Source organism: Diadema setosum, chromosome 9 (genome assembly GCF_964275005.1).
Source record: "Diadema setosum chromosome 9, eeDiaSeto1, whole genome shotgun sequence".
Classification (NCBI taxonomy): Eukaryota; Metazoa; Echinodermata; class Echinoidea; order Diadematoida; family Diadematidae; genus Diadema; species Diadema setosum.
In genome coordinates this window covers 24,999,634-25,027,286 of record NC_092693.1, presented here as the reverse complement: position 1 = coordinate 25,027,286, position 27,653 = coordinate 24,999,634, and the positions used below count along the sequence as shown (strand labels likewise).

The window sequence follows — 27,653 nt, the reverse complement described above, 5'->3', positions numbered from 1 at the left end:
TTAAAGCTTGTACAATATAACAATATTGGTCAAAGTTTATTATTCCGAAGGTTCATTTTTTTTTTCCCCAAAGGTTCGTTATTCCGGAGGTTCGTCATGATATAGATAAACGGGCCCAAATTAGTTATTGCTGAAAGCAATAACAAATTTACTTCTTGCATATTATAGAAAGAAAGGCCACGCGAAAGTAACAAGATTAAATGCCCTGTTACTGGGAATTTGAAAACGATAATGACATTGTTTCCATTCCTGTTGTGTCGTTGGTTGTTGGCGTGTTTCCTTTCAAAGAGTGAAAGTAGTAATATAGTAGGTTAATAGATGTCGGCGTTAAAGCTTGTACAATATAACAATATTGGTCACAGTTTATTATTCCGAAGGTTCATTTTTTTCCCCCAAAGGTTCGTTATTCCGGAGGTTCGTCATGATATAGATAAACGGGCCCAAATTTGTTATTGCTGAAAGCAATAACAAATTTACTTCTTGTATATTATAGAAAGAAAGGCCACGCGAAAGCAACAAGATTAAATGCCCTGTTACTGGGAATTTGAAAACGATAATGACATTGTTTCCATTCAAAATTCAAAATGGTCACCTTCCTTGACCTAGGTCTAATTGGATGAATAGGAGAGCATGTATTTGGGAATTTTAGGACTTTAACTTGACTTTGGCCCTTTCATAAGTTTATGCATTAAGTAATTCTCAAGGTATGGAGAAAAAGTGCAATTTTTGTGTTGTGTAGAAAATTGTTACCATTTTCATCTGGCCTTTGACCCTAAAATTCATAAGAGAATCACTGTCAGGCAGAACATGCATAAATATGTACTAAGTTTGTGTTGTGATTAATTTCACGTTCTTGGAGGGAATCCAAAAAGACAAGAAACTGTTCATATGGGAAGCTGAATGGATTGAGTTTTCTATACTCTTCGGCGTAAACTCAGATGACGCGATGTCGGTTTTTATTTAGCGCATGCGCAGAACATTTTTTTTTTCTTCTGAACATTTTTTCGTCGTAAAAATCTAAAGCTCCTTATTACATAAAGTTTAGTGAGGGAATGAATTGAATGTAGGACCCTGTCCAAATGACATACGAGTACATCGCATATACAGTACGTACATGTACAGTTTTTCCAAAAGTAAAGATGTGCGCACAAACATCACATTAAAACGAAAACTAAGTGGGTACAAAGACTCGGGGATCATGTGAGGCGCTGGAGCAGTCATACATATAGTGGGCCTCAGTTGACCATGGGCTTTAAAGAAGACAAAAAGAAATATTCATGGATAAAGGATGGTACCCTTACCCCCCCCCCCAAAAAAAAAAAAAAAAAAAGTAGTCTCAATATCTCACATCCAGAGCAAGGAGAGAAAAATGCTTCTAAAAGTTATGGTGCACGAACACACACACACACACACACGCACACACATCTACACAAACAAAGGAATCAACAAGAGCTACTTTAATAACTGACACAGTTCATGACACCTCTGGCACATGTGGAGATTTCTGCACAGCCTTTGTTGTACATTAGCACTAAAAAAAGGAGGCAGATATGCATTTTAGTGTACAGGTAGTTCATCATGTGGAATGAGAATAAATCTGGATTCTTTTACATATCTACTATTGTTTCTGTGACCATACATAAGATATGGTTTAAAATGTCAAACCTCAATTATCATCACCAGTAGCACTATTATGACTGTCAATGTCAGTTTTCACTCATAATGGACATACATTGTCCTTGATAAAAAACAAACAAACAAACAAACAAACTAGTGTTCCAGGACTACAGGAAATTAAAGTCACTGTTTAACACCATTGCTGAAAAAATACATGTACATTGTATAAATAAAAACAGAAATTGAAATATTAACTCTGATTCATGTATGAGAATTAAATTTTGGCACAATTATTTTCAGAGTTTACCAAGTTCTCTCTATTTGAATCCATTCCTATAACAACCAATGTCTGCCAATGAAGTGTTATACAGTCAACCTTGCCAAAGTCGAATCTATTTGGACTGAAGAAATAGCTTCGACTTAGAGAATATTCAACTTATTAGGGATTAGAATCAATAGAATATAAAGAAAAGGGACTTGAAAAGACCTTCGACTTGGGTGATTATTTGACTTACGCGAGGTCAACTTAAGCAAGGTTGACTGTATAGTGTGACTGTGGCTTTTTAATGGGTGCCATCTTCAAGTGTTTCTCTTCATCATTCAATTTGTCATAAAATACTTCATAAATGCAGCTGTTCCTCTTAATGAGAACGATCAATTTCATTCAGCCATTCAAGTCATTATTCAAATGCAATGATCAACAAGCAAAATCCTGTTTTTCTAAATTTTTTCCTTTGCAAGAAAGAGAAATGAAACTTATGTATGGTGAGAAGCATGAGACATATTACTAAAAAAAAGGTTAATTACATTGAATTTGCTATTTAGAATGCAGCACAAACTTTGTGTTTGTATTAACTTCAACCCCAAAGATTCACCTCTTTGTAATACCAGGACACAGCAACTCAGATTAGTTGCCTCACAGTACATGCATGAACTCTTAATGTGCCATGTTCGCACGTCCCACTCAGTCGACGGCGTGCCAACTTCGCATATTCCGCTCAAACACACTAATCCGCTTAAACCGATCGATAAATCGCCTAATCCTGTGGTACAATGAAAGCTTTTCTCGCACTTTATTCCTATGTGGTGATTGACTATCAAGTGGTGTTCCCAACTAAATTTGCATGTGAATTCTAAGTTTCTCTCGCGGTTTCATGTGCAAAAGTCATGCCTTTACAGTAATGTAGCAACTGGTCATTAAAAAAATAAATAGAAATAGATTTGTCATATAATTTATATCAAAGCAAAGCTTGGCATTCCTCTTCAACTTTGCTCACTATTATGACCAGCTTAACAGAAATTTTGTAGAAGTTATATCAATTGGAAAAACAGAATTCTTTCTCAAAGCATGATTACTTTTGTGTCTCAGAATAACATGGCACCCAGGAGGTTTCCACCATGGCAAATAAAGAGTTAAAGTACCTTCACCGACTTCATATTAGACTGCTAAAACAAACAAAACAATGCAATAATAATACTCTTGGTATGACTAAATAGACCAAAAGAAATATATCCAATAGCACAGCAAAGCAAGAGATAAGTTATACACACAAAAAAAAAAAAAAGAAGAAAAAAAAAAAGAGAGACATAAAGAAAAAGCAATCAGGTAAAACATTTAAAATTCCCTATTGAGATAACAGTTAATAACAGCTGCTGGTATCACTGAATTCATTCAAGGTCTAATTATCAATCATCTCAGGTTCAGCCAGGTTGAGCTATTACAATCTCACCATAAATTACATTATACACTGTACTCCAAGTATGAGTGCTATGTAAGAGCAACCATTATTGCTAAAGGTTATCTATTCAGTCTCCTTGTCAAATTTTCCACAAATGTCTTTTGGTTTTGCTCAGAGTTCAGGTGCTACCAAGTACCACATGCACACATACGGTTAACACATAATTAACTTCAGTTCCCATAATTCGATGCGATCAGAAAGTCATTAATTTTGTTTCTATTTCTTTCCATTTTGTAGACTTCTGAATAAGATAACATTCACATAAGTCAATAGATTTTTCCAGGCCCATGTGTGTTGACTCATTTGTGGTTTACTGTTAATTTCATTTCAAAAATAAAACCCCATTCCATGGTACCTTTAGTTACGTGCTGATGACATGAATATTCATGTTTCATTATCAGCCTAGATAAAGGACGGGTGAACAAATAATTTTGTTAGAGAATACTGCACAGATATACATGTATGTATACAGGCACATATATATGACATGGTACTCCAGAATTTCAGAGTTGTAATAGACAGATTTTTACAATCATGTCTGCAGGTGCCTCACAAAAAAAAAAGAAGACTTTTCTACCCTGTATGACGCTACAAAAATCTTCCTTCTATTACATTTCACATGACCCTATGAAACCATGGAAGCACTATTCCTAATCAGCATAAGTTATAGATGTACACACTGTACCTCATCAACATGATTGCAGAGATTGCAAAGGGTCCTGAGGTCATGAATTACATCACCCAATACAGCAACAGTCTCTTAATGTCAATTTTGATTTACAGCAACCTTTACAGTCCCGTTCCATTTGCAAAGCTCAAAATGACTAAAATTCAAATAAAAGTCATGATATAGTCGACAGACAAACATATCCAGACATTGCAACCACTGACCCTGAAGAAATAAGCCCAAATTCAGCTAAAACTTGTCATCACAGTCCATGCTTGTATAAAATTTATATGGATTCTAACCATGACAGAAGCCTTTCTTCCACTAGAGTAAAACTCTATCTGTACACACATCTCCATCTTACCACAATTAAAAACTATACATCACAGTTTTGCCCATATGACAATCTGCAATCAGCATGCTGATTTCACAATGACTTCCTCTATAAATTTTTTTTTATTGCAGTAAGACAATAATGTAACAAATGAGATACATCTTAAAGAATACTTTACAGGATAGCAAGGTGAGTATCAACTATCTTTAGCTGACAGAATTGGGACCCTGTAGATAACTTGCACCATGACCAGAAATATCTTTCAACTGTTAAAACCATGCTATCACTTTAAACTATGCATTGGTTGTATTAGCCATTCCTCTATAGAACCATCAGGCTGGCACACCCTAGAGCTTCAGTCCTCTGGCTCCGTCTGAGGCCACAGACAGGTAAAAAGAAGCGTTGCCATTGTATTTCTCCTGTTGTATGAATGCAAAGAAAGTGAACACAACACATATAATGAGTCAGTGATGAGGGAACAACAGCCCAGGAAATTCTGCCACAAAAACCATGAATCATTGTGACCCACAGCAACCACATTAGCAATAAACATTTATCAATATGCTTGACACTTTGCTGGTCATTGCACTGTTTGTTGCAGTACAACAGAAACTTGATAAATAACATACACAGATTATAATGAGATAAGAGATGTAATGATGACATTTCCTCAACAAGAAGTTTTCTTCTTTTCAACCAATGTGCCACAATTCTCTGATAATGAGATTGGCTATGTCAAAACAACTGCTATGAGCTGAATTCTCGTAGCATCCAAACAAACAAATACACAGTTAAGTAAATCTGGAAAAGAAACCCCACAGCCTACATAACCATAAAATAAGTCCAAGACCCAACATTTTAAAGCACATTATCCACTTAGCCACAATGGTCATTGGCGCCATTCACAATGCAGTAATCATGGTGACCTGTGTTTGACCTGATATGACCTCGGACCATGGACCTCTTTGTGCTTTAATCATTCTGGTATTTTATACTACGGACCTTGGAGAGAAGTGATCTCCACTGATTGGATATTTATAGAGGAGTGTCAATTTATCCTCTGAAATACCAATCTTATCAGCTACACATTGCTTTTTAGGCTCAAATGTTGCATCAAACATACTGCATATCATTAATTCTGCAAAATTAAACCATCACCAACACTTGTCATTAAATTGAAGAGGGGGGAAAAACATTCTTGCGGCTAATCCTCTACTAGTACTACACTATGTATTTGCTAAGATACATGGATAATGGTTTTTGTGTTTGGGTGTCTCCTCATTACCTGCATTGTGCCCACAGCTCTAGTTACTGCCTCCTTCTTGACCAGAGTGACTGTGCAGCCCCCAAATCCACCTCCTGTCATGCGTGAGCCATATACACCATCAACAGTCATGGCTGCCTCAACCAGTTCATCTAACTCTGCGCAACTCACTTCATAATCATCACTGGAAAACAAAAGAATAAAGCAGAACATGTAGCAAAATCTGCCAGGAGACAGAATTGAATTTGACGACTAGGGTATTTGTGGTTTTGGCAATAAATGAAAACATATCACGCATAGTACAAGCAGATGAAAAGTAATCTCTGATTCCTATTGTTGTTTGTCATAGACTAACAAAGTAAATGTTGCAAAAGTTTAATATTTTACAAATCAAGTCCCAGTGACTATTCTGGATTACTGTAATTTCTTTCCCCTGTAAGTTCTAATACATCTGGAGGGTAGTGTGTAAGATAAATGCACTTTGTGATGAGCTTCACCGGTATTTGCTGCGCACACACTTCAGATATCCACAATACGATATATACTAGTAGATACTGTAGTATCCGCATAATCTAATACCACTTGACTGACGTACAGGCTGAACAAACAGTGACGATACATGTTATATCTACCTAATAATCAAGAAGGCATTTAGGTTTAAAAGGGGTAGAAATTTTCCTATTAAATACATGTATGATCAATTTTCATAATGTTTCACAGAAAGTCTTGAAATGAAATAAATTATGAAGAAACTGTGAGATGCCGAGAGGCAAAAAAAGAACCAGCACTCACACACTCTTCAAGCTACACACAGACCCACTCATCACTTCTTGTGTGTAGCCAGCTCCTAAGAAAAAAGAAAGCAAGAGTATGCGCACTTGTAGCAAAGGTTTGCGCACTAAGCAAGCTTTCACACACTTAGTAAGAGACGTCTATTTGCTAGGAAACAATATATCCAGTACTTTTGCCATGCATCCAGTAATTACTGGATGCATGGCAAAAGTGGACGCTTTGCATTCGGGTCCACATCCAGTGCAACTAGGCTGGGCCTGGGTCTGGGTGATAATCGCCAACAGGCCCAGATCTGTCAGCGCTCAGATGGAGCACTTCTCTCCCTTCGTGCTTCATCTTGTCTGAAATTGCTCTGGTAAATATTTCAGTGGGGCATTTGCAATGTCATCTGCTAAAATTGCTCCTTTCTAGAAATGTCCCGAACAAATATGCGAGTTTGACTTCAGGTCGAAATGGTCTTTACAGATTTTTCCACACTCTCCCCTGAACTTTGTCTGTTGGGAACTTCATCGACATCACGTCCTTCATCTATGGATACTTTCCACAATTTCGTCGTTTGGCATCAGCGGCACAGCATTGGACTGCCCATTTATCAAATGAACAGTTACAGATCAGAAAATAACTCTATTATTCGTGAGATTAAAAGACAGAATTTGATACGATCTATGACTACTAGTACTGTGGCGTTCAATGACAATGTGCATAAAAACATACATTCACAGATCGCGTATTCATAAGCGGAAGTTTATATCCTAAGAATTACAAGTACAATGTATATGCGATAGGGAGAATTAATGACTAAACAAAAGCTGCGTCAATCAATGGACAAGTCTAAGTACGTTGCACAATTCTGCTATCAATAATGAACTGGAAGCTCATTCAACTTCTCCCACTCATTCAAACCGACAACTAGTGTTCATGTGTCTATATGCTAATACACGTACACTAAAGAATCTCTGTGTGTTACAAATTAGGATTTGTGTCACGAGTCACAGCTAGCAAGAAGGCAGATGTACGGAAGAGATTATAGTACTAGGTATGGTAATGGGTTAAACCTTCAAAATGACTCATCTTTAATGATCACATAACAAAAATATTTGTTGATACTAATCATCTTGTTTGCTGGGACAGTCATCAAATAAACTCACTGTTGAAAGAATTACAACGATACACTTGCACATCACACATGTAGGCCTGACAACCTCCAAATCATGACGCTTTCTTTATCGACCACAAAGAAACTTCAAGCAAATCCTAAATTTCATGCTTGCATCAAATATTTTGTTGGGCGTATCTATATGACATCATAACATGTCATGGTCTTTGTACTAAATAAAAAAATTGATGAAAACAAAATATTCTCTCTTCACCTTCATTACCTACTTCTCAACAAATTTGATGTGATTTTTTTTTTTTGTTGTGTTGTTGTTGTTGTTGTTTTTTTCTTTATTAAACCCAAATCTTTGGCTAAACTTCTCGATTTCAGATGCCTCTCACCTCAATGACTTGTGACTCTCCAGCATCAGTTTGCCAAACAGGTCATAGTCTCCCTTCTGCAATGCAGCTGCTCCTTCCACAGTCCTTTTGATTTCACCGATGACATGGCGTGCCCTCTTGAAGACCACTGGCTCCATACTGTCCTTGTGTGCTACAATGTCATTGATAATTCAATGGTCAATGGTCATTCTTTGTCTCATCACTATGAACTTCAAGCTTAATTGCAGAAAAGAACAAAATAATTGAGAAATCATCATAGGAAACCATTAACCATTGAATATGGTCTTCTTGTGATGAAGAAATCAAATTTAAGTTTATTTACTGCAATGAACTGTTCATGCCAGATAAATGCTAACATAACAGTCTTGCTGTATTGATAATCTTTGTATCTATTCATTTATCATTATTATTATTATTATTATTATTATTATTATTATTATTATCATTATTATTATTATTATTATTATTATTATTATTATTATTATTATTATTATTATTATTATTATTGTTATTATTATTATTATTATCATTATTATTATTATTATTATCATTATTATTATTATTACTATTATTATTATCAGTAGTAGTAGTAGTAGTAGTAGTAGGGTAGTATTTTTTTCTTTTTCTTTTTTGCACTGTGAAGGAGTCTAGAAACATTGGACAGCAGCACAAAGTCAGGTTGGATGCCTGAACTTCTCATGCAATCTCTACACCTGCCAAAAGTCTATGACCCATCATCTACATTGTGATGAATTTCATTGATCTCATCCTAAGGCCAAGGGGATGGCTTCCAACCCTTTCTGCGCTTTGGGGATTTTCCCTAATTCATTCTATTCTGTTACACTTAAGTAGCATCATCAGTCGACTTACATACCTAGTGAAAGCTATGGCTGGAATATGACATTTTTACTTAAATCCAGTGACTGTTCACATGTCACTTCACATGGCTTTATATAGTTTATTCATTTCTATCCTTCTCAAAGATACTACATACTGTTATTCACACCAAGCTCAAGTTGGGGATGGAGAATTGCATTTTTTAAAAAAAACTATAAGTTAATTTCTCACGGTCGACTACTCTTCAAACCAACACTACATTACCAATGGATATTCCCAGCTGAACATCTGATTTCAAATTACATTTGGGGGCAAAAGTACGGTGACTTTTGTCCCTTACCTTTAACCACTATCACTGCAGGTAAACAAATATCCACATATTTCTGTCCTTTCTACCAAATCATATTACTACTGGACATTCTTAGATAAAGTCACAGCTGAATAATGAAATTTTTGTCAAAGTACAGTGACCTTTGACTTATAATTAACAAGGATTTTGCCAAAAATATACGTAGATATATCTAAATCTCCTGCAGCATACCTGTGCAATGTCACATGAATTTTTGTTGTTGTTGTTGTTGTTGTAATAGCGAAAATAAAATTAGGAACAGGTGAATGGATGGATGGATGAACAGATGGTTAGATAAACTAAAAGCAAAAAAATCCTGCTCCCTTTTGGGTGAAGGCATAATAATAAGAGTGTTGATCTTTTCTTAAAGGCCCCATCACAACCTTCTACACCCTTTACAAGGTATCGGTAAAGCAGAAATTTTCAAAAAAGTAACTTTTCACGTCCAGCCACATAAAATGAATTAGCATGTTTTTAATTTCATCGACTGTCAAAATAATTAAGTGAACATTTCAAATGGCTCATCACTGTTATGCTGCAGAAAAAGGTAGCTGGTCAGCATTACAACAGCGAATTCATTCCTGCTAAAGAACTAGCAAACATGAAAAAACTACACATTACATAACAGTAATACCCCCTATAATATGCCCAACTTTATATCAAAGATATAAAATGATATTACATATAACAAAGCGAAAAAACTAGCACACTTTTTTTTTTAACCTTAATTTCATGTCGCATGAAATTCATTGAAATTTCTTCTTTTACATTGGTTTGGTTTGCCAGTTTTGTAGGTCAAATTGGTTTGCAAGGTTAGATTTCCAGGTGAGCTAGTGGTTTTGTGTGGCCTTGGAGCTGGGGAATCAAGGCTGTCTGGCCAGTACTCATCAACACCTAAAATGTCTTGCAGGAGCCAGTTACATAACTTTTGACTTTTTCTGCACATTTTCCTCTTTGTTTGTGAGCTCCTTTCCAAACAGAGTTAGTGCAAAGGGAAGTTGCATACATATGACTGTAGACCTACCTAATAATTCTTCAAAAGTAGTATCACGAAGACTCTTCTTTCCCAGACATGCTGCAGCTTCCTCACATTGTCGTCGACGGGTGGGGTATTCACTCCCTGTCAACTCATGCTTGACATTTGAGTTGGTCACCAAGATGACAATGTTAGGGTCATTCAAAGGAATCTGAGTAGCTTCCATGGTCCTTGCATTGAGAGAAAGAAAAGAAAAAACATGAATAGACTGTGTAAGGGAAAGAAGAGAAGATATAGCAATTTGACAGCTGAGCAGAGCCAATAAGGATGATGCCACACATGATTAGTACACGTATATATTCCACTGAAAGAATGGCCCCTCACTGTCAATCTTCAAGTCACATCTTATTTTTCCATCTCTCCAAAGCATTTCTGAACTAATTCAAAACATCTCAGTCTATGCAAATGGTATAGGAATGCCAGTTTCAGCATTCTTCCTAGTGTGACAGCTCACTGCATCAGCTACTCCTGGAAAATTTCTAAACAAGCAATACCCAACTAACTCCCATTTTAGCATACTTTGAGAAAACATTAAGTATGACTTTTGAAAACAGTTACAGTATACAGAATGGAAAAATGCTGCGATCCAAAATAAATAAACACATGAAGTATAAGAACTTGCAAGAAATATGAGAACAATGTTAATTCCATCTAATTTGTGGGTGCTTCTGTTTCCCTCTTTCCCCCTAAGCATTCAACCTGAGATTCTGTGAAGGAACTATCATTTGCCATGGCCAGAGCAGCTATGTCAAGCATTCTTTCTATGCACTAGAAAATCAGTGTTTGCAAAACTATTCAATATTTTCTTTATATTAATCTACTACAATAACATTACAAATTGTTGCAGAGTTTGGGACCTTTGTGCATCCAAACAAACTACAGTTTTATCTCAGTGATCAAAACAAAGTAGAGGAGCTGAAATTATTTGCCCTACTTTTGCCAAACTTACTTAAAGGGTACATAATGGACAACAGTTGCACTACCATCTTTTTGCAAAGTGAAAAGTAATATCTGGTTTTTAGAGTTGACTCACATTCATAAACATCACATTATACTGTGTCATTCCACAATTTTGACAATGCACACAAATGATGCACGCCCACTCGTCAAGCAGCCCAGGTAGCAACACCATTCCATCACCTCATCCCCCTCCCTAAAAGAACCAAGGACATGTCTGTGCCATTGATGGGAAAATATACTATGTACTATCACAAAGATGAGCATGTTGTATCTCACATGTGATATGACAAGTGCATGATAAGCAGAAAACAGTTCTCACATCATACACAGCAAGGAACAAAAAACTTTCTCACTTTCTGAAAAATTCAACACAATCAAACATATATCTCTGCACATAGAATTCACTTTTGATTTTCAGCCATGTCTGCACTTCTTGAAAACCATTTCACAATATTTCAGTGAAGACTGTGCTGCTGGAAAAAAGGTAGATAGGTTAATATGTGTACAATGTACTTCATAATAACACCGACACCTCCAGTTGAGGTAGGGGATTGTATTTCATTCAATGTCGACATTCTAAAGAGCACTCATCACTGAATTAAACCAATTTGCTTGTGAAAACCATATGTGTGTTATCTAAGAACTCTATCAGGAATTGCAATATCTTGAAGGTAACAAGCATCAATATTTGTGATTAGCAGTTCAGTACAAGAAACTTCCCATGACTAATATTCCATCCCTGAGACAACTCTATTGGTGGTAGTCTCTTGAACTTTTCTTTTCGAGCTCCAAGATTCCAATTACAGATACAAATGGATAGAGTAACATAACAAGATAGGTGTTATCCAATCACACCATACACCATCCCACACTCTCAATGACCATACCGACAATCCAGCAGCAGAGCATTCCCCTCCTGGGCCATGACAGAGATAAACTGGTCCATGATGCCGCATGGCATTTTAGGGAAGTCATGCTCAGCCTTCTGGCAGGCCAAAGCCTTCTGCTTCAGATCTGTGGCTTTACATCCAGTAAGTTCCTCCAGAAATGTATAGGTGGCAACCTCCAGGGAGGCAGAGCTTGAGACCCCACCCCCAAGAGGAACTGATGTCACAACAACAGCATCAAAGGAGCACAATGACCCTGTAGAAATGATTTGATAAAACAGACACAATTTTCAAAACCTTGTTAAATATTCCTTCTTGCCTTTTAAATGGACCATTTACTTGGTGAGCCTCGTGGAAGAAACTCTACCATGTACCATAATGACAACTAAATCCACAGATATAATTATATACATGGATTTCTCTCTCTTAAAGGGAATGTAAACCCAAAGAGCAATGTGGATTGAGTGAAAGCAACAACATTAGCAAAGCACATCAGTGAAAGTTTGAGGAAAATCGGACAATCGATGCAAAAGTTATGAATTTTTAAAGTTTTGGTGTTTGAACCGCTGGATGAGGAGACTACTAGAGGTTATGACGTATGAGTGGACAGCAATATAAAGAAAATATAAAGGAAAATCAACAAAAATTCACTTTTCTAGCATCATGAAAAGGCACTTGCCTAACCGCTTTCAGAAAGCAGGGGGAATAATTGCTACCCTTAACATATGTCAGCATCAAGTTGATGGAATTTGTGGTTTTCATGAAAAATGAATTTTTGTGAAAATTTCTTTATATAGCCTTTATATTGTTGTCCTCTTCCCTTTAACAGAATGGTTGTTTTCTCGCCAATTCTAGGTAGATTCTGTAGACTGCAGTCTAAACATCTGCCTTTAGACAGTAGGACATAGTTTGTGGGACTACACGGTAGGTTGGCACTGTAGTAGCAGTCCATCAAGTGCTGTCAACTTCTACTCATATGTGCATGTACCTCAGTGCAAGTATGGAGAGTCACCTTTACCTGTGTGCATCTGTGTGTGTACCGAGTGTGTTTGTGGATGTGTGCGTTGTGTGTGTGACAGACAGAAGGTAAAAGGAATTAATCAGAAATATATATATATACATATATATATATATATATATATATGTGACTCGCAAGAGCAAATTCCCTCCTAGGCGGGGTACAAAGATTTTTACCATTATTTTGGTCGATTTGGGTTTTTTTCAGAAATCGAATCTTTGATATGTTTTCTACATCTACACTAAATTTCATAGCATCAGACCACGTTTTTCCTATCGAAAATGGAATTTTAATCATCCTATGTTGGATCGCACTCGTGAGTTTCGAGCTTCTTTCGAACGCCGCGCCAATATCCCCAGCGTTGCTACGGCGCAGGGTCTCCCATGCGATTGGCTGGTGTGTCGCACACATTTACATAATTCGGCTTTCGGAGACACCAGTTGCAGCGTTTTGGGAATGCTTTGTCCACGCGTGCATGATTACATGCTCCATTGTTCTTGCTATAGTGGTTTATAAGCTCGCTCTGTAGTGCGTGCTCTTCGTTTGGCTTTCTATCCAAACTATTCTACCGCAATGTTCGACAACGGAAGTGAAACAAAAATCATGTAGCTGCACGACATAATGGTGTGAAAAGTAAAAAAATAGTCCACTTGTACATGTAGTAAAAATTATGACAGCAGACTGACTCAAGGGAAGGGTGATGAGAGGAAAGGAGAGGTCACATGTAACCAGTTATACAGTGTATTCAAATACATGTACTACGCATCAAGATCGCACCAACTAACGAGTCGTACGTGTTTGTTTGTTTGTTTTAATATAATCAACACCACCGAACAAGGTAACATTATGCTTGTAAAAGTAAAACAAAGAGGAAGCGTGACCCTTGCCAGCACTGGCATTTTTCTGCCTTAAAAAGGGTCGCCAATGATAAAGTCAAATCAAAAACAATGAAAATGCGATTTGTAAATGTGTAGATTCTCCACCCGCTCCTATGCACATGGTCATGGCGTGTGGATGCCATTGCGTAATGCGTGCACCATACACAGTCATGTACACCAAAAGTGCTTTATCGTATCCGCCATCTTGAAAGACGTACTGGTAAAACAAACCCGAGCGAACCGCATTGTTTTTCGGCTCCATACGCTGAGCTCCTAGGAAGGGTGCCCAGGAAATTTGACTCTCTCAGTGAGCCAATCAGAAGGCGATGTGGTTGCTAGAGGCGGAGCTTAACATCGATTGGCACCATCGTACGGATGGGTGATTCTCACCTCGCATCGCCGCTCGGACATTGTCTTTGAGTAAGAGGTGAATCTTCAAAGCCCGTTTTCTCACAATTTTGTAAGGCTGACAACTTAAAAAGTGCATTTTATTTCGCTTTCCATGCCCACTTATGATGCCGAAGAATACAAGTGTTTTATATCAATGCAAAGCTTAGGTAATGGGCAATGTGATTCAGTGAAAAAATGAATTTTCAAAATGCCCGACTTTTGCCTGAAACCGTTGTCGCCGGTCACATATATATAACTATAACTAATATATACATGTATATCGTCGCTGGGGTGATAAGACCTTGTATCTGCAATTTTGGTGAAAATGAGTTTTTTGGATTAATGGTCAAATAATGGGTTAAGTGATGTCCTGTCCAAATCCCAACTGTCTTACTCCAAAAATGAAGCCACCACGGAAAGGCTATCCCACTCACCACAGTGCTTTGGCCGCCATGTTTTTTGGCTCTCCTGAACATTTGACATTTTATAGATACGAGGTCTTATCGCCCCAGCGACGATATAAACTTTGAGATTGCTGTATCATTTTCTCTTGCCATGTTGTCTCTGGGTGATACAGTGTACTATGTGTGCATTTGTTGCTGGGGATGTCACATAATGTAGAAACTATGCATGGCTAGAGCTGTGTATTGCCCACATACTGGGTTTCCCATGGGTGATTGGAAAGGGCCCATAGCAGCTACTGCTATAAAAACAAAAAAATGGGAGCTTAATAAAAATTTGTTTCCCAACCCTCCTAATTAACTGGGGATAACAGTACTAGCTATATGATACATTAATATTACCATTTCATTTTTAGCATGTGCACAAACAAACCTGTGAAAGCAAGGGACTTCTTTAAATAACATGATTGTTTTCTACTTTGGCTTTAAAATACTGTAGGTCTTCACCTTTGAAATTTTGTACAACCCCCTTCACATAGTTGGCCCACTTTGGGAGACCAGGCATGAGAGGCTTTTCAGATGTTGGGAGAGGAAACTCAGTAAGCTTGGGCTCATCGGCAGCATCAGATGTCGTCATGACTCTGCAAATGCCAGAGGATGTCTTTCTGCCGACGAGGATGGTAACTTGTGGTAAGGCCTGTCAAATATATCAAACAAAAAATAAAGTGTTGACAGACCAATACAAAATATGCCTTCTTGATGTACATCACTGGCAGTTGATAGAGCTCAATACAAATGAGTTGACTTCAACACTGCACACCTTGGTGCATTTGTGGTGGTAAAATACTGCATGTTCCTTCACTATATACATTTTGCACACAATGTAAAACAACAAAGTTCAAATGCTGTATCAACTAATCATTAGTGTCGTAGAACATTGAAATAAATGTTCTGTTTGGTGTTGCATAACGTATTATCTAAAATGTTTCTTATAAATGAAATACACTGTACATGTGAATTGATCCGAACATCAAGCTACTTTCTTTGTGCTTCTAGTATGAGTTGTATGCCTGCTGTGTCCCACCTCATGCACATGGCTTTATTTTCAGCACATACGCCCTTAGTGTTTTGCTCACTTGATCTACCCCCAATTGTTGCCAGGTATCTCAAATTCTAGTACCACCAGCAATGGCCATCTTTTCCCCTGTCACTGCACTATTCAGCACTCAAATCTTATATCATGTGGTCATGTTTGCCCATTATCTCATATCATCTGTCCTTGGTCAAGATTATTGCATAACCACACAGTGACCATTATCTGCAAACGTGCACTTTGAGACTTGTGTTTGATTTAGTTTACTTAACTGAATGTCTTATATAAATCACTTTTTTGACACATGCACCTGCAATGTGAGGAACTGAAAATACTGAAAATGGACAAATTATACTGAGATACTTCATAATAACGGACAGGTTTCTATTAACATTGTTCTACAGTCAACTCTGCATGAGTCCAACCTATTTCCCCAGAAAGTTAACTTAATCTTGAATTTTTCATGTCAAATAAAGCAATAACAACTTAATGGAGAGGGTTAACATTGCTGACATGCTTTTCATGATATTTGTGTATTTTTAGTTTAATTTTCCTTCAGCTCAGATGAAGTTTCAGCAAATTTGTACTTGACTACTGCATTTAGGAGTGCATAAAACTAGTTTATACTTCTTCACAAGTGTATCAAATCAAGTGGAATTTGATGAACACTTTCAAATGACACAAAGCCTGAATTGATGACTGTACAGTTTTCCAGGCATAACCTCTGTGCATGCAGCATATAGGCCTTAGGGGTGGGTGAGAAGTAGTAGGGTATCAGTGGCAGTATATCAGGCTGTCATCTACACCTTACATGTAGATGGTGAAGTAGATGCAGCAGTATAAAGTGACCATGGCTGCACTCTAGTTTGGCTGCATACCCTAACTGGACTCAGTACAGAAATAAGTTAGCTTGGCATTAGTGCATAATCACTTTGCATCACACAATGTTTCTCTACACAGCTGAAACTGGACTGGCTTTTTTTTTTTCATAAACTGTACCTTAACATCAGCTTTCTCATCTAATGCATTACACTTACCACCCGAGAGTTGAAGTCACACGAGCTAAATATTGCCCTACTCAAAGCCAATAAGAGATGTCCCCATGCATTCATGTAAAAATATCTTCAGCTGAATGTAAGTTATTGTATACAGCAAATATTTCTCGAGGATTTGATTTTTGTGAATTTCACGAGTTGGGTGCTATTCCCGAATTAAAAGCACACAAAAATATTCATTCTGATCCCAACATGAATGTGACGTGCACAAATATGATTCTCCATTCAGTACTTAACTTCACAATCATGAATTTAACCACTTGTAAAATTGTCGGGAAATCCCAATGCTTGTAAAATTAGACTCACTTTTTAATATACATGTATATGGCATATACAGTATATTCAAATATCAGATAAGTTGCAAGGACAAGTTTGTGTCAAAAAAGTTAGGACCCATCTTTCATCAGGACCACTTTCTTTACTTTGTTTTTAGATATTTCAGCCATTTAAAAACTGATTTTCATCGCTCTTTAATATTTAAAATAAGAGATTTCTAATCATCTTGCAGAAAGTTAAAATCTAAATCCCCACCTCAATCAAAACTATAATCCCTTTAAAATAATCACTATTCCAATAACCTCAGAGAAGTTCCACCCCCGAGTTCTCCCTTGCTCCTGACCCCCCCCCCAAAAAAAAAAGCAACAACAACAACAAAAAACCCAACAACAACAACAACAAATAAATGTTCAGCATCCTCCTGGCATGAACCACATATGGACTGTGCTGCTCAAAATCAAAGTTTAAGAAACTCATTAAAAGCCAATATACATAACAAAGATCTATGATTAAATGTTAGCATAACAAAAAAAAAAAAAAACAAACCAACAACAACAACGAAATCGTCACGCTTACCACCTTAGACAAGATATATTTACCCACAATAGGTGCAGTCAGACTGGCAAAAGATCTCGAAGTTTAAGATCGAGATCTTTACGATCTCGAAGTTTTGCAGTGTGACCGCAAACTTCCCAAGAAACTTCTCGCGAAACTTCCCGATATGTTTGTGGGGGGTGCCTCCAAAGCGCGAGGCCATTGTCATGTACAGATGTGCATTGTTACGTCACAATCAGTAGTCATCGGACGGCGCACTCTTTCTTGCGCGCGTACCAATGGCCCAAACTTCTCGATCTTTTGCCAGTCTGACCGCGCCTAATGTCTCTCTCGACCCACATGTATAAATAGCTACCTTGAAACACTAGGTAATAATACTGGCAGGGTCCTCTGGTAGAACAGTGGCAACACTGAAGAGGCTACCCTGGATTAAGAAGACCTCATGATCATTATCATATTGGCTCAATTTTGAAAAATAAAATCCATCATAAATTGTACATACTTAAACATGTATCAAAATGTACATAAAAGGGCTGTGATGAATATGACTGTACAATACCCAGGCCCACAAAATCCTCACAGCATTTAGCATACACCCAAGGTCCCACTAACCAGTTTCTGAGTTAATATTCAAGGATGTGCTTTCAGTTGACTGAGACTAAAAAAGTGTGTCGACTGTTGTATTACTGAATACGATAACTGGGGCACCATAAAGGCAGCATAGTTTTCTCAAAACTATAGTACAAATACTCTTAGTATGTACTCATAAAATGTGTTGGTCTATCTTTGAGATTTTGCTTGTTTGGATTTAGGCTTGCCTTCAATGTTTAATTTGTAACATTTTGATAATTACTTACATCTTGTAATGTATATTCCAATAAATTGACAGCTGTGTTTGACTTTTGCTTGTGATCCAAGTTGCAACGAGCTGAAAGATTAATGTGACAAGGTCAAAGTTTTACAGGCCATCAAGTAACTGTGATGTACAAATCTTTTCTGAACTGTAAGTAGATAAACTGGAAAAGGTGTGGACTCAACAAACATTGCCCATTCAATATGATTTAAGCTCAACAGACTACACGTGTCTGTATTTACACACAAAATTCTTCTTGCAGCTTGTCCAAAAAAATGCAATTCACTGCTGAAATAGTATTTACATACTGTCTGCAGGTTTCCATACAGGATTGGCCTAGTCTTAATACTAATAGGAGATAATGCCAGGTTAGCTAAAGTTCATATGCATGGCATCACTACTGGGAGCAATACATTCATATTGGTATACTTTTTTTTGGGGGGGGGGGGGGGTGGGGATCAGAGACCTACATGTATGTGATGCTATTAGGCCTAATTTGCATAGGGTTAAAGGAAGCACAACAAAACTGGCACTATACACAATACTTGAGTTTGTTTATTGTTGTTTTTGTTTGCTACTTCAGTGCTCTCTTTGATCACCAGCATCCACTAGCGTAGTGTTGACCAACTATGTACACTTTTGCAAATGGTAATTCTTACTGAATGGGTGCAATGTTTGCACCCCTGTCTGTATTCTATTGTATGTAGTAATTTGGTGTCCCCAAAACCTCAATCCAACTAAGACAGAAGAAATTAGATATATCGCTACGGCGACTGATATGCCTCCGCCATAATGCATTGTGGTTCTCCTAATAGGTCTATAGTACAATGTCTTGACAATGTGTGATGACAGTTTCACACAATTGGCAAAATATCAAAATGACAGGTTTGCCACAAATGTGTTGAATGTTCACTTTCCTAGAACTAGGTTCAATTGGATGAATGATTAAAATGTCAGAGTGCAGGTATTTGGAGAATTGATGATTTTTACTTGACTTTTGACCCTTTTATAAGTTTATAAAATGCATTGAGTAATTTTCAAGGTATTGAGAAAAAGTATAATTTCAGTATCAAATGGGAAAATAGCATTATCTAAACCTGGCCTTTGACCTTTGACCTCACAGTTCCAAAGAGAATCACTGTTAGGTTGAACATGTATAAATGTCTTGAATTACTTTTGAGATATGGAGGAAAAAGTGCAATTCAGCACTTTCACTTGACCTTTGACCTTTTGGCAAGAAACTTCCCACAGAATATATATTGGGTAATACATGCATACATCAAGTTAAAAAAAAACCAAAAACCTTCAGGCATTGCATAAATATAAGGAAAGTAGTGATATATATTATAGTGGAGGTGTCGTGGCTGAGTGGATACGAGCGCTCGTCTGTGAACGACATGAGCGTGGTATGGTTCGTGGGTTCGAGCCCATGCCAAGCCCGACACGTTTGCCCTTCAGCAAGGCACTTTATCCACATTGCTGCTCTCCACCCAGGAGTATAAATGGGTACCCAGTAGGATGAGAAAGCTTATGTTGGTTGATAAGCATGTGCGCGCCTGTAAAAATGGCTGCGACTGGCTGGAATGCTCCCCAGGGAGTGGAGAATGAGCACTGTTAGTGCTGGTTGATAATGTATCCAGTGACCGGGGTAATAATAGTCTGTAAGTGTAAAGCGCATTGAAACCCTGAAGTGTGTGAAATGCGCTATATAAAAACCAGCTATTATTATTATTATTATTATTATTATATTTTGAGGAGTTGACTTTGACCTTTGACCCCCTGACCTTTGAACCATGACCCCCAACTTCCCTAGATTATCACTGCCCATTGGAACAAGCATATATACTAAGTTCCATGAAGATACCTTGAACCATTTGCAAGATATGGAGAAAAACATGAATCTTCAACCTTTTTTTTTCACAAAATAACCTGTGACCTTTGACCTTTGACCCCGTGACCCTAAAATCCAAACAAAGTATTATCCCCCCAGGATATACCCTCATACCAAGTTTGATGTAAAACCACCACACAGTTCTTGAGATATCGACAAAAACAAAACGGGCCGGACGGACGTACAGACGTACGGACGGACGGACGACCCGAAAACATAATGCCTCCGGCCACTTCGTGCTCTTGCTGTGCACAGATATGACTGCATGATTTTCTGATGTGAACCAAACAGTGCCTGGCTTTAGATGCAGTGTACTGTGCGGCCTGAACAAAGAAGCAAACCTTAAATTTTCTTGATTCACCTGAGCTGGGACCAACTCTGTTTATCCATCACTTGTCATTTTATGTGCACACAAATAAAGTCATACTTTCTTGGATAACACTTCTTGGCTGCATTATATGGCTCCTAGAGCAATATCCACTATCAAAATGTGTTTGCAATGCCTTTTGGATCTGTTCCTCAAGTTGCTGCATAATTATCAACTCTGTCACGAGTCAATTGGGAGGCAATGTCATCGCGCAGAGCTTCCCATTGCAAAGCTTGACCTAAGGAGCAAAGATGTGTAGTTGGCAGCAATTAGTGTGGACACGACTGAGCTATAAATGCATTACAAAATGACTTTGTGTTTATCAACTCTACAAAAACGTTTCTGGCTCAAACCGTTTGCAATCATACTTTTATGTTAGAAACACATTTCTAACCCCATAATCAAAACAGCTTTGTGTTCATCAAGTGCCCCAAACTCCCTGAAAGTTGTTTGGAATCCTTAATTCTGCACCAGAGGTGAGTTGATAAATGCACTCTATATCAACTGCTCAAGTCAGTAAAGTATCTTGCATGATATGCCACATGTTAGATATTGAGAACAAATATCTTGGGGACCCCTTGACTACTCATTATTGGCAGCCTCTGGAGCAGCACTAAGATCTTTCACAACTCTGTGCTCTCTGATATCAATAACTACCTATCTATCTAAATACCTTATATACCTCTGCAAAGAAATGCTATTCACAATCAAAGTATCCCTGTTCAAACCCACTGCAAAAGAAAATTCAATAGAGTCTGATGAAGCTGTTCCTGCCTGTATTTGCATTACAAGCAACTGATCTACTCCAGAACATGACGCTTGATTCAAACAAACAAACAAACAATCAAACAAACAAACAAACAAGCAAACAAACAAACAAACAAACAAGTTTTGGTTGTGGCCATCAAGAAAGAATTACAAATCTTACATTGTATGTGTTGGACAGTACTGTAACTAATGCAACTAATACATTGTGAGATGCATTGTGAGGATGCAATTTGATATACTCATAAAAAAGAGATATTGCTCACTACCAACATCATGATGCAAATTAAATTACATGATGATGTCAGCCACTGACAACAATCCCTTGCATTGTATGTAACTACATTTAAAAAAAAAAAAAAATTGTCAATCATTCCGAAAATAAAAAGCCCTCATAGTTACATTATAGTTGCTTATCAAACCTTGAGATTGTTGTGAAGAGATTGATTATAAAATCTCCATTTTTAATTAATTCAAATTAAGTAGATTTAGCCGAGATTTTGAGTGCCAAGATGAAAACATCATGTCTAACGCTGAGAAATTCACATTTCACCTCAGACTTAGAAAATATTGATTTATCTACAGACTTTATCACATAATTTTTTTGAAATGGTCATGTTAAACCTTCTATAAACCATACAATACAAAATTTGAGCCTAATATGCCATTTTTCTCGAGACCCCGTCATCTTCTTTGTACAAATGTGTACAGTGAATTGCGGGTATGAAGATCTAACAGTGATTCTGGTGCATGAATAAGATGTGAAAGAGAACAATTATGGTACCGGTATTCCATTACAAAAATCAAGTCCGGAATTATAATATAATGTAACTCTGCACTGTGGTAAACGAAAACATTTTGTTGGGAGTTACTTAAAGTATATTTCATACTTTTATACTTTAAGCGTCTGATAATACAATACACTCTCCTACCACTACCTAACCACACCAGCACCTAACTGTGACCAGCAGCCCCATACGCATAGCGTAATGGGGCTGCGGACTGTAGCATTCAGGATCGTGACTAGGTAGTATCGCAGACAAATATCAACTTAAAATCAAAAAAATTTATTCAATTTGAAGACTTATCAGTGAAGTTGAAGTATTGACAACAGGGTTTGTGCAACGTTTGGTTCTGTCAATAGTCCCTTTCTGTTCGAATTGATGACTTAATGTGACTCGGTCGAGAGAAACCTGGGAGAGCCACACTGAATTGACAGCCAGCGCATGCGCACAAATTTCTAATCCATTGACTGGATAAGAAGTCTGTGTGTGCATGCGCTGGCCGTCAATTCAGTGTAGTTCTCCCAGGTTTCTCTCGACCGAGTCACATTAAGTCATCAATTTGAACAGAAAGGGACTATTCAGATTGACAGAACCAAACGTTGCACGAACCCTGTTTTCAATACTTCAACTTCACTGGTAAGTCTTCAAATTGAAGAAATTTTTCGATTCTAAGTTGATATTTGTCCGCGATACTACCCAGTCATGATCCTGAATGCTACAGTCCGCAGCCCCATTATGATATGCGTATGGGGCTGGTCGCAGTGAACCAGCACCAAACATGTACGCGTCTGACTGGTTACAGCACCCTGGATTTAACCACTACGAATATTACCCTGCCCTAACATTTTAGGGGACTATATAGGCCCTTTCATATCACATCATGGACACATGTATTTGTAAAGCAAGCTGCCCATAATTTGACCATCAACACCACCAACCATTAACCCTAACAACAAACTGCCGAATAGTCGATCCTACATACATGTAATAACTCTTAGTAGAGACCTACAAGTGTACGCTTTTGGCATGGGAGGTCAAACCTTGGTGGGGTTCTTTTATAAACCTCGGGATTAGGTAGGCCCTAATGGTGTAACTGCAACCAGACCAAACGCGACCACAGGAGCGCCCCAGGGCAGGGCCAGGGTATAGGTAGGCCCTGAATTTGGTATTTTTCCTTTGATACAACAGCTTGTATGTAACATTAGTCATTAGGATAATAGTAGCCCGACCAGACGCTGTTACGCTATGCGAAAACAGCGTCTGACGAGCGTGGCATGCAGCCTCAAAGTGAGGAACCTCAACACAACTAGCACTACAAAACTTAGGAAAATGTATACTTTTCTCCTTTAAACAGAATACTTTACTCACGTTAAATGCATGTTTCTATTACAGAAGAATAGTTCGCCACACTGGGTCCATGGAGACCACTTGCGATAAGTCCGTGGAACAAATAAATGACACTTTCTGGCGCAATTCCTGACCGTCACCGTACGTCGCGACGTACCATGTACAGCGACTGGGCTGTGTATAGTTAGGCCTGGCGTGAAAGATTGTGTACCATGTGGACATGCTGGATATGATGATCAATTTCGGTAAGTTTCATTGCGTACATTTGAATACTGATAGCATCAGATGTAGAGTAAATATTGAAAAGTATACTCGTTGAGTTTGAGGTGACAAAAATGATGTTAAGTATCAAAATTCAAAGCTATCGTAATACGATTACGTCGCTCTCCTAGTGGTTGGTGGTCGCGCGCGTACAGCCCTGTCGCGACGTACCATGTACAGCGACTGGGCTGTGTATAGTTAGGATAACAGTAGAGTCTAGTACAGTAGAAGTAGTAATTTTTTACAAATGCAGATCCCATCTAACAGCATTTACACGTATTGACTGACCCACAGGCACAGCCCTTTCTAGTGTAGTGAAAGTCTGAATGAAAGTCCTTCCCCATTTCAATTTCTTAAAAAAAAATATTAAATTTTTGCTTATTTAGCCGGTATTCTAGTTCGAACGGTTTGCATATCTTTCTGCTTTCTGCGGCCGGATGGATGGCAGAGGATCCTTGTCTCCTATCTGCTCTATTGATTAATTATGCCCTGTACAGGCTCAGTTTTTTGAGCCACACCCTCGACACACCTGCCACAGAATCAACAAAAGTAAATACACACCACGTCACGACCTAGGCAGAGCCCGGCAAAGTTGTTAAATTTACCATAGGAAATACGAAGCCATCGTTGTAATCTGTGTGCTCGCCGATTAGATTCACGCGACCCGGAGCGCAGCCGGCGACTGCTGGCACTTCTCCGAATTTCTCCTCAAACACACTTGATGCTTTCGACAGTAATTCGGCAATGGTTGCCACGGTTGCCAGCGTGCTATTTTCCATATTTGTCAAAATAATGTGCTATTATGGCAATCGGTATCTGGTCGGCAGGTCTGCACCCAGTACCCAAGTAAGCAAAGTGTGCACACCGATTCGATGAGGCCGAGACTGGTCGGTCAGACAGCGACGCGGCGCGGCTAGCTGAGGCAGAGAACTCCTGAGTGAGCTGATGAGGTAGGCCTACAAGAGCCAATGCTAGCGATACGGATCAAGACATGTGGTAGAAGATCCTGCTTGCATGAAATGCACGTACATTTGTACATGTACCGCATTTGCGCTGGCGCCCGCTTTCACCCCTTATCAAAAGTGCGCTCAACCGGCCACACACCAAAGAGATTATACCACAAGAGGGCGTAGTCCAGTGGGGAGGCAGCCGCGCGAGGGAGCTGCCATTTTGCGTTGTGGGAGCCGCCATTGCACGGATCCTGTACAGTTATTAATCAATAGGTGGCAGCGCACTGTGTAATGCGCTCGACTTCAATATTCGGCGCAGTGACCTTGCGTTGTTTTATTGTGACGTCACAATGGTCATGTTGAAGCGTCATAATGGTGCTGATGTTGTTTGATTTTATGGCGTGAGTGGGAATGTACGCGAAACAAACGTCATAATGCTCAAGTACTGTCTAGTCTACACCCAAGTTCCCACTGTTTATTTTGGGAATAACAAAAAGGTCTGGATTCTACCAAATGGTTCAAATGATATGATATCATCGTAGAAACTAATATTTAAACAATTAACCACATTGTGATTCTGGAAATGAAAATGTGTAATGAAGAATAACATATAATTCCAGATATGATATGAGAAGATATGACTTGAACGTAGACTTAGATCCAGTGCCAGGAGCTGAGTGTGCGCTCCCTCTTCAATTGTGGACGCACTATTTGTACGCACGCGTATGGCGACTACTTACTCTATAGGTATAATCTCTTTGCCACACACACACACAGAGCTAGCTGCGGTGCGGTCAGTGTTTACATAACAGTGAAGCCAGCTTACGTGCGTGCAAGTGTTCGGGATGGACACGGCTGTTCTTTCGTTTTTCTTTACCTTTTATAACCTCCGCCAAAGCAGGGGTTATGTTTGATTCGGCGTTGATTATCTGTCTGCAAAATAACTCAAAAAGTTTTGAACGCATTTGAATAAAATTTGCAGGAGAAGTTTGTAACGCGACACAAGGAACAGACGCTTAACTTTTGGTCGTGATCTTGGAATTTTCATGGATTTTTGGATTAAAAAACAATCTTTTTGCAGACAGGGTCAATGAACTTGGGAGTTCAAGTTGAGGTTTGCATACTCGAGAAAGGTTTGAGATGGAAAAATAAGCAGATGAATTAAATAAAAAGACAGTATTACGAAAAAGTGTTCAAAGGATAAAAAGTAAGTTTTGATCAAAGTGAAATACTGTAAATACAAGAGATACCAGTAAAGGAGAGTGGGGTAAAGTGGGACAAATTGTGATTTGATTACTTTTCTCGTTTCTGATACTATGGGGTACTCATGTCTCGGACCCGAAGACTATTGATGCTAGGCCACATGATGGGTTATTACTTCATATTCCTACAAGTCTCATATACTTGTGTTGTTACTGGTCTAAAAGAAAAAAAAAAAAAAGCTTCTAAACAGGGTGAATTGGGCCACCCCCTGGGAGAAGTGGGATATTGGTTGGGGTAAAGTGGGAAAAATAGGCTAGCTACAAGCATATCATATAATAATGTGTGTGTGTGTGTGTGTGTGTGTGTGTGTGTGTGTGCGTATCATAATGTGTGTGTGTGTAAAAAGAATCTCTCGAATGTGAAACTTAAAGATTGATACAAATATCTCATGCATATGTATAAACTCCAAAATAAGTTTCAGCAAAATCATGATTGCTGAGCAATGCCGTATTGCCATCTCACATTGTCACATTATCAACATGGGAGGATTACAAAATGAGCTGAAGCTTGTCACGTAAATTTTTGGTTTGAAACACCAACATATCTTCAGATTCACAGTAAGGCAGAACTGTATAAACAAAATGTACAAACTGCAAAGAAGTGTGCTAATATGAAACATCATGCCCATCTTTATTCTGATCATGCATATGACACATGTAAGTACATTGTATGTTACACATTGTTCTGGAGGCAAGCAAGCAAGAAGCAAAGCTAGATGTAGACAATGAAAGTATAATGTCAGGAAGACAACCAAAACATGTTACAAAATAAGGCATAATAATAGACTGCATTCTACAGGCTAAACAACAAAAAATATACAAATTAAAACAAAACAAACTTCAGCATCTTTTCAGCCAGACATATTTGAATACAAAATACAGTACACCATGTACTACCAAATTCAGTTACACAAACTATTTCAACTTGGTATATAAAACTGTAATACAGATGGCTATTAACATGGCAGTAGACTTTCTCAAACTATAAGATTGTAGTACTTGCACATTTCCCTTTGATATTTGTGATCAAAATGTCTAAGCTGTATGTTTCCATTTTTCATAATCAGTTCATTTAAAAGTTACTATGATTTCTGTCCTTCCACTTCCTTTTATTTTTTACAACTGTGCATTCTGTAATTCAAATAGTAGAAATACCATGAACCTGTTTTCATTGACATTTTATTCATGTTCAAAACTCTAATAGATTTCGTTTTTGTGACAAAAAGATTACATCCCAAATTAAGCATTACATTTGAATCACACACCTACACACATAATAATGTGATAAATTCAATAAAGAGTGATCTCTACAGACACATCCAATATACATTCAAGAGCATTATGAGGCTTGATGCTCACCTGAGCTTCAAGACGGATCAACCTAGATGCAATGGTGTTATTATGTCATACAAGATGGAATTTGAATTAAGCAGAAGTTACTTTCCTTCAGGGTCTGCACAAACAGTAACATGATGAGCATTCAAATTGGCAGAAAAACAGTTTAAATTGTACAACAATTGTACAACC

General features: G+C 38.1%; 1 protein-coding gene across 1 annotated transcript; it reads right to left on the bottom strand.

Moving 5' to 3' along the window:
• Positions 1 to 3,921: 3,921 nt before the first annotated feature.
• LOC140233158 (galactokinase-like) lies at positions 3,922 to 24,782 on the bottom strand. The gene is made up of 7 exons (XM_072313275.1): positions 24,520 to 24,782; positions 15,174 to 15,363; positions 11,980 to 12,235; positions 10,121 to 10,302; positions 7,911 to 8,061; positions 5,643 to 5,805; positions 3,922 to 4,776 (listed from the first exon to the last, which is right to left on the bottom strand). Exons 1-7 carry the CDS (start codon positions 24,691 to 24,693, stop codon positions 4,705 to 4,707), a joined length of 1,188 nt encoding a protein of 395 aa, XP_072169376.1. The 5' UTR covers positions 24,694 to 24,782; the 3' UTR covers positions 3,922 to 4,704.
• Between the last annotated feature and the right edge of the window lie 2,871 nt (positions 24,783 to 27,653).

Coding starts and splice junctions, on each gene's coding strand:
- LOC140233158 (XM_072313275.1), bottom strand. CDS start 24,693: ATGGAAAATAGCACGCTGGCAACCGTGGCAACCATTGCCGAATTACTG. Junction 8,062..10,120: donor TACTTTTGAAGAATTATTAG/GTAGGTCTACAG, acceptor ATGACATTGTAG/CACACAAGGACAGTATGGAG. Junction 5,806..7,910: donor GAGAGTCACAAGTCATTGAG/GTGAGAGGCATC, acceptor TTTGTTTTCCAG/TGATGATTATGAAGTGAGTT.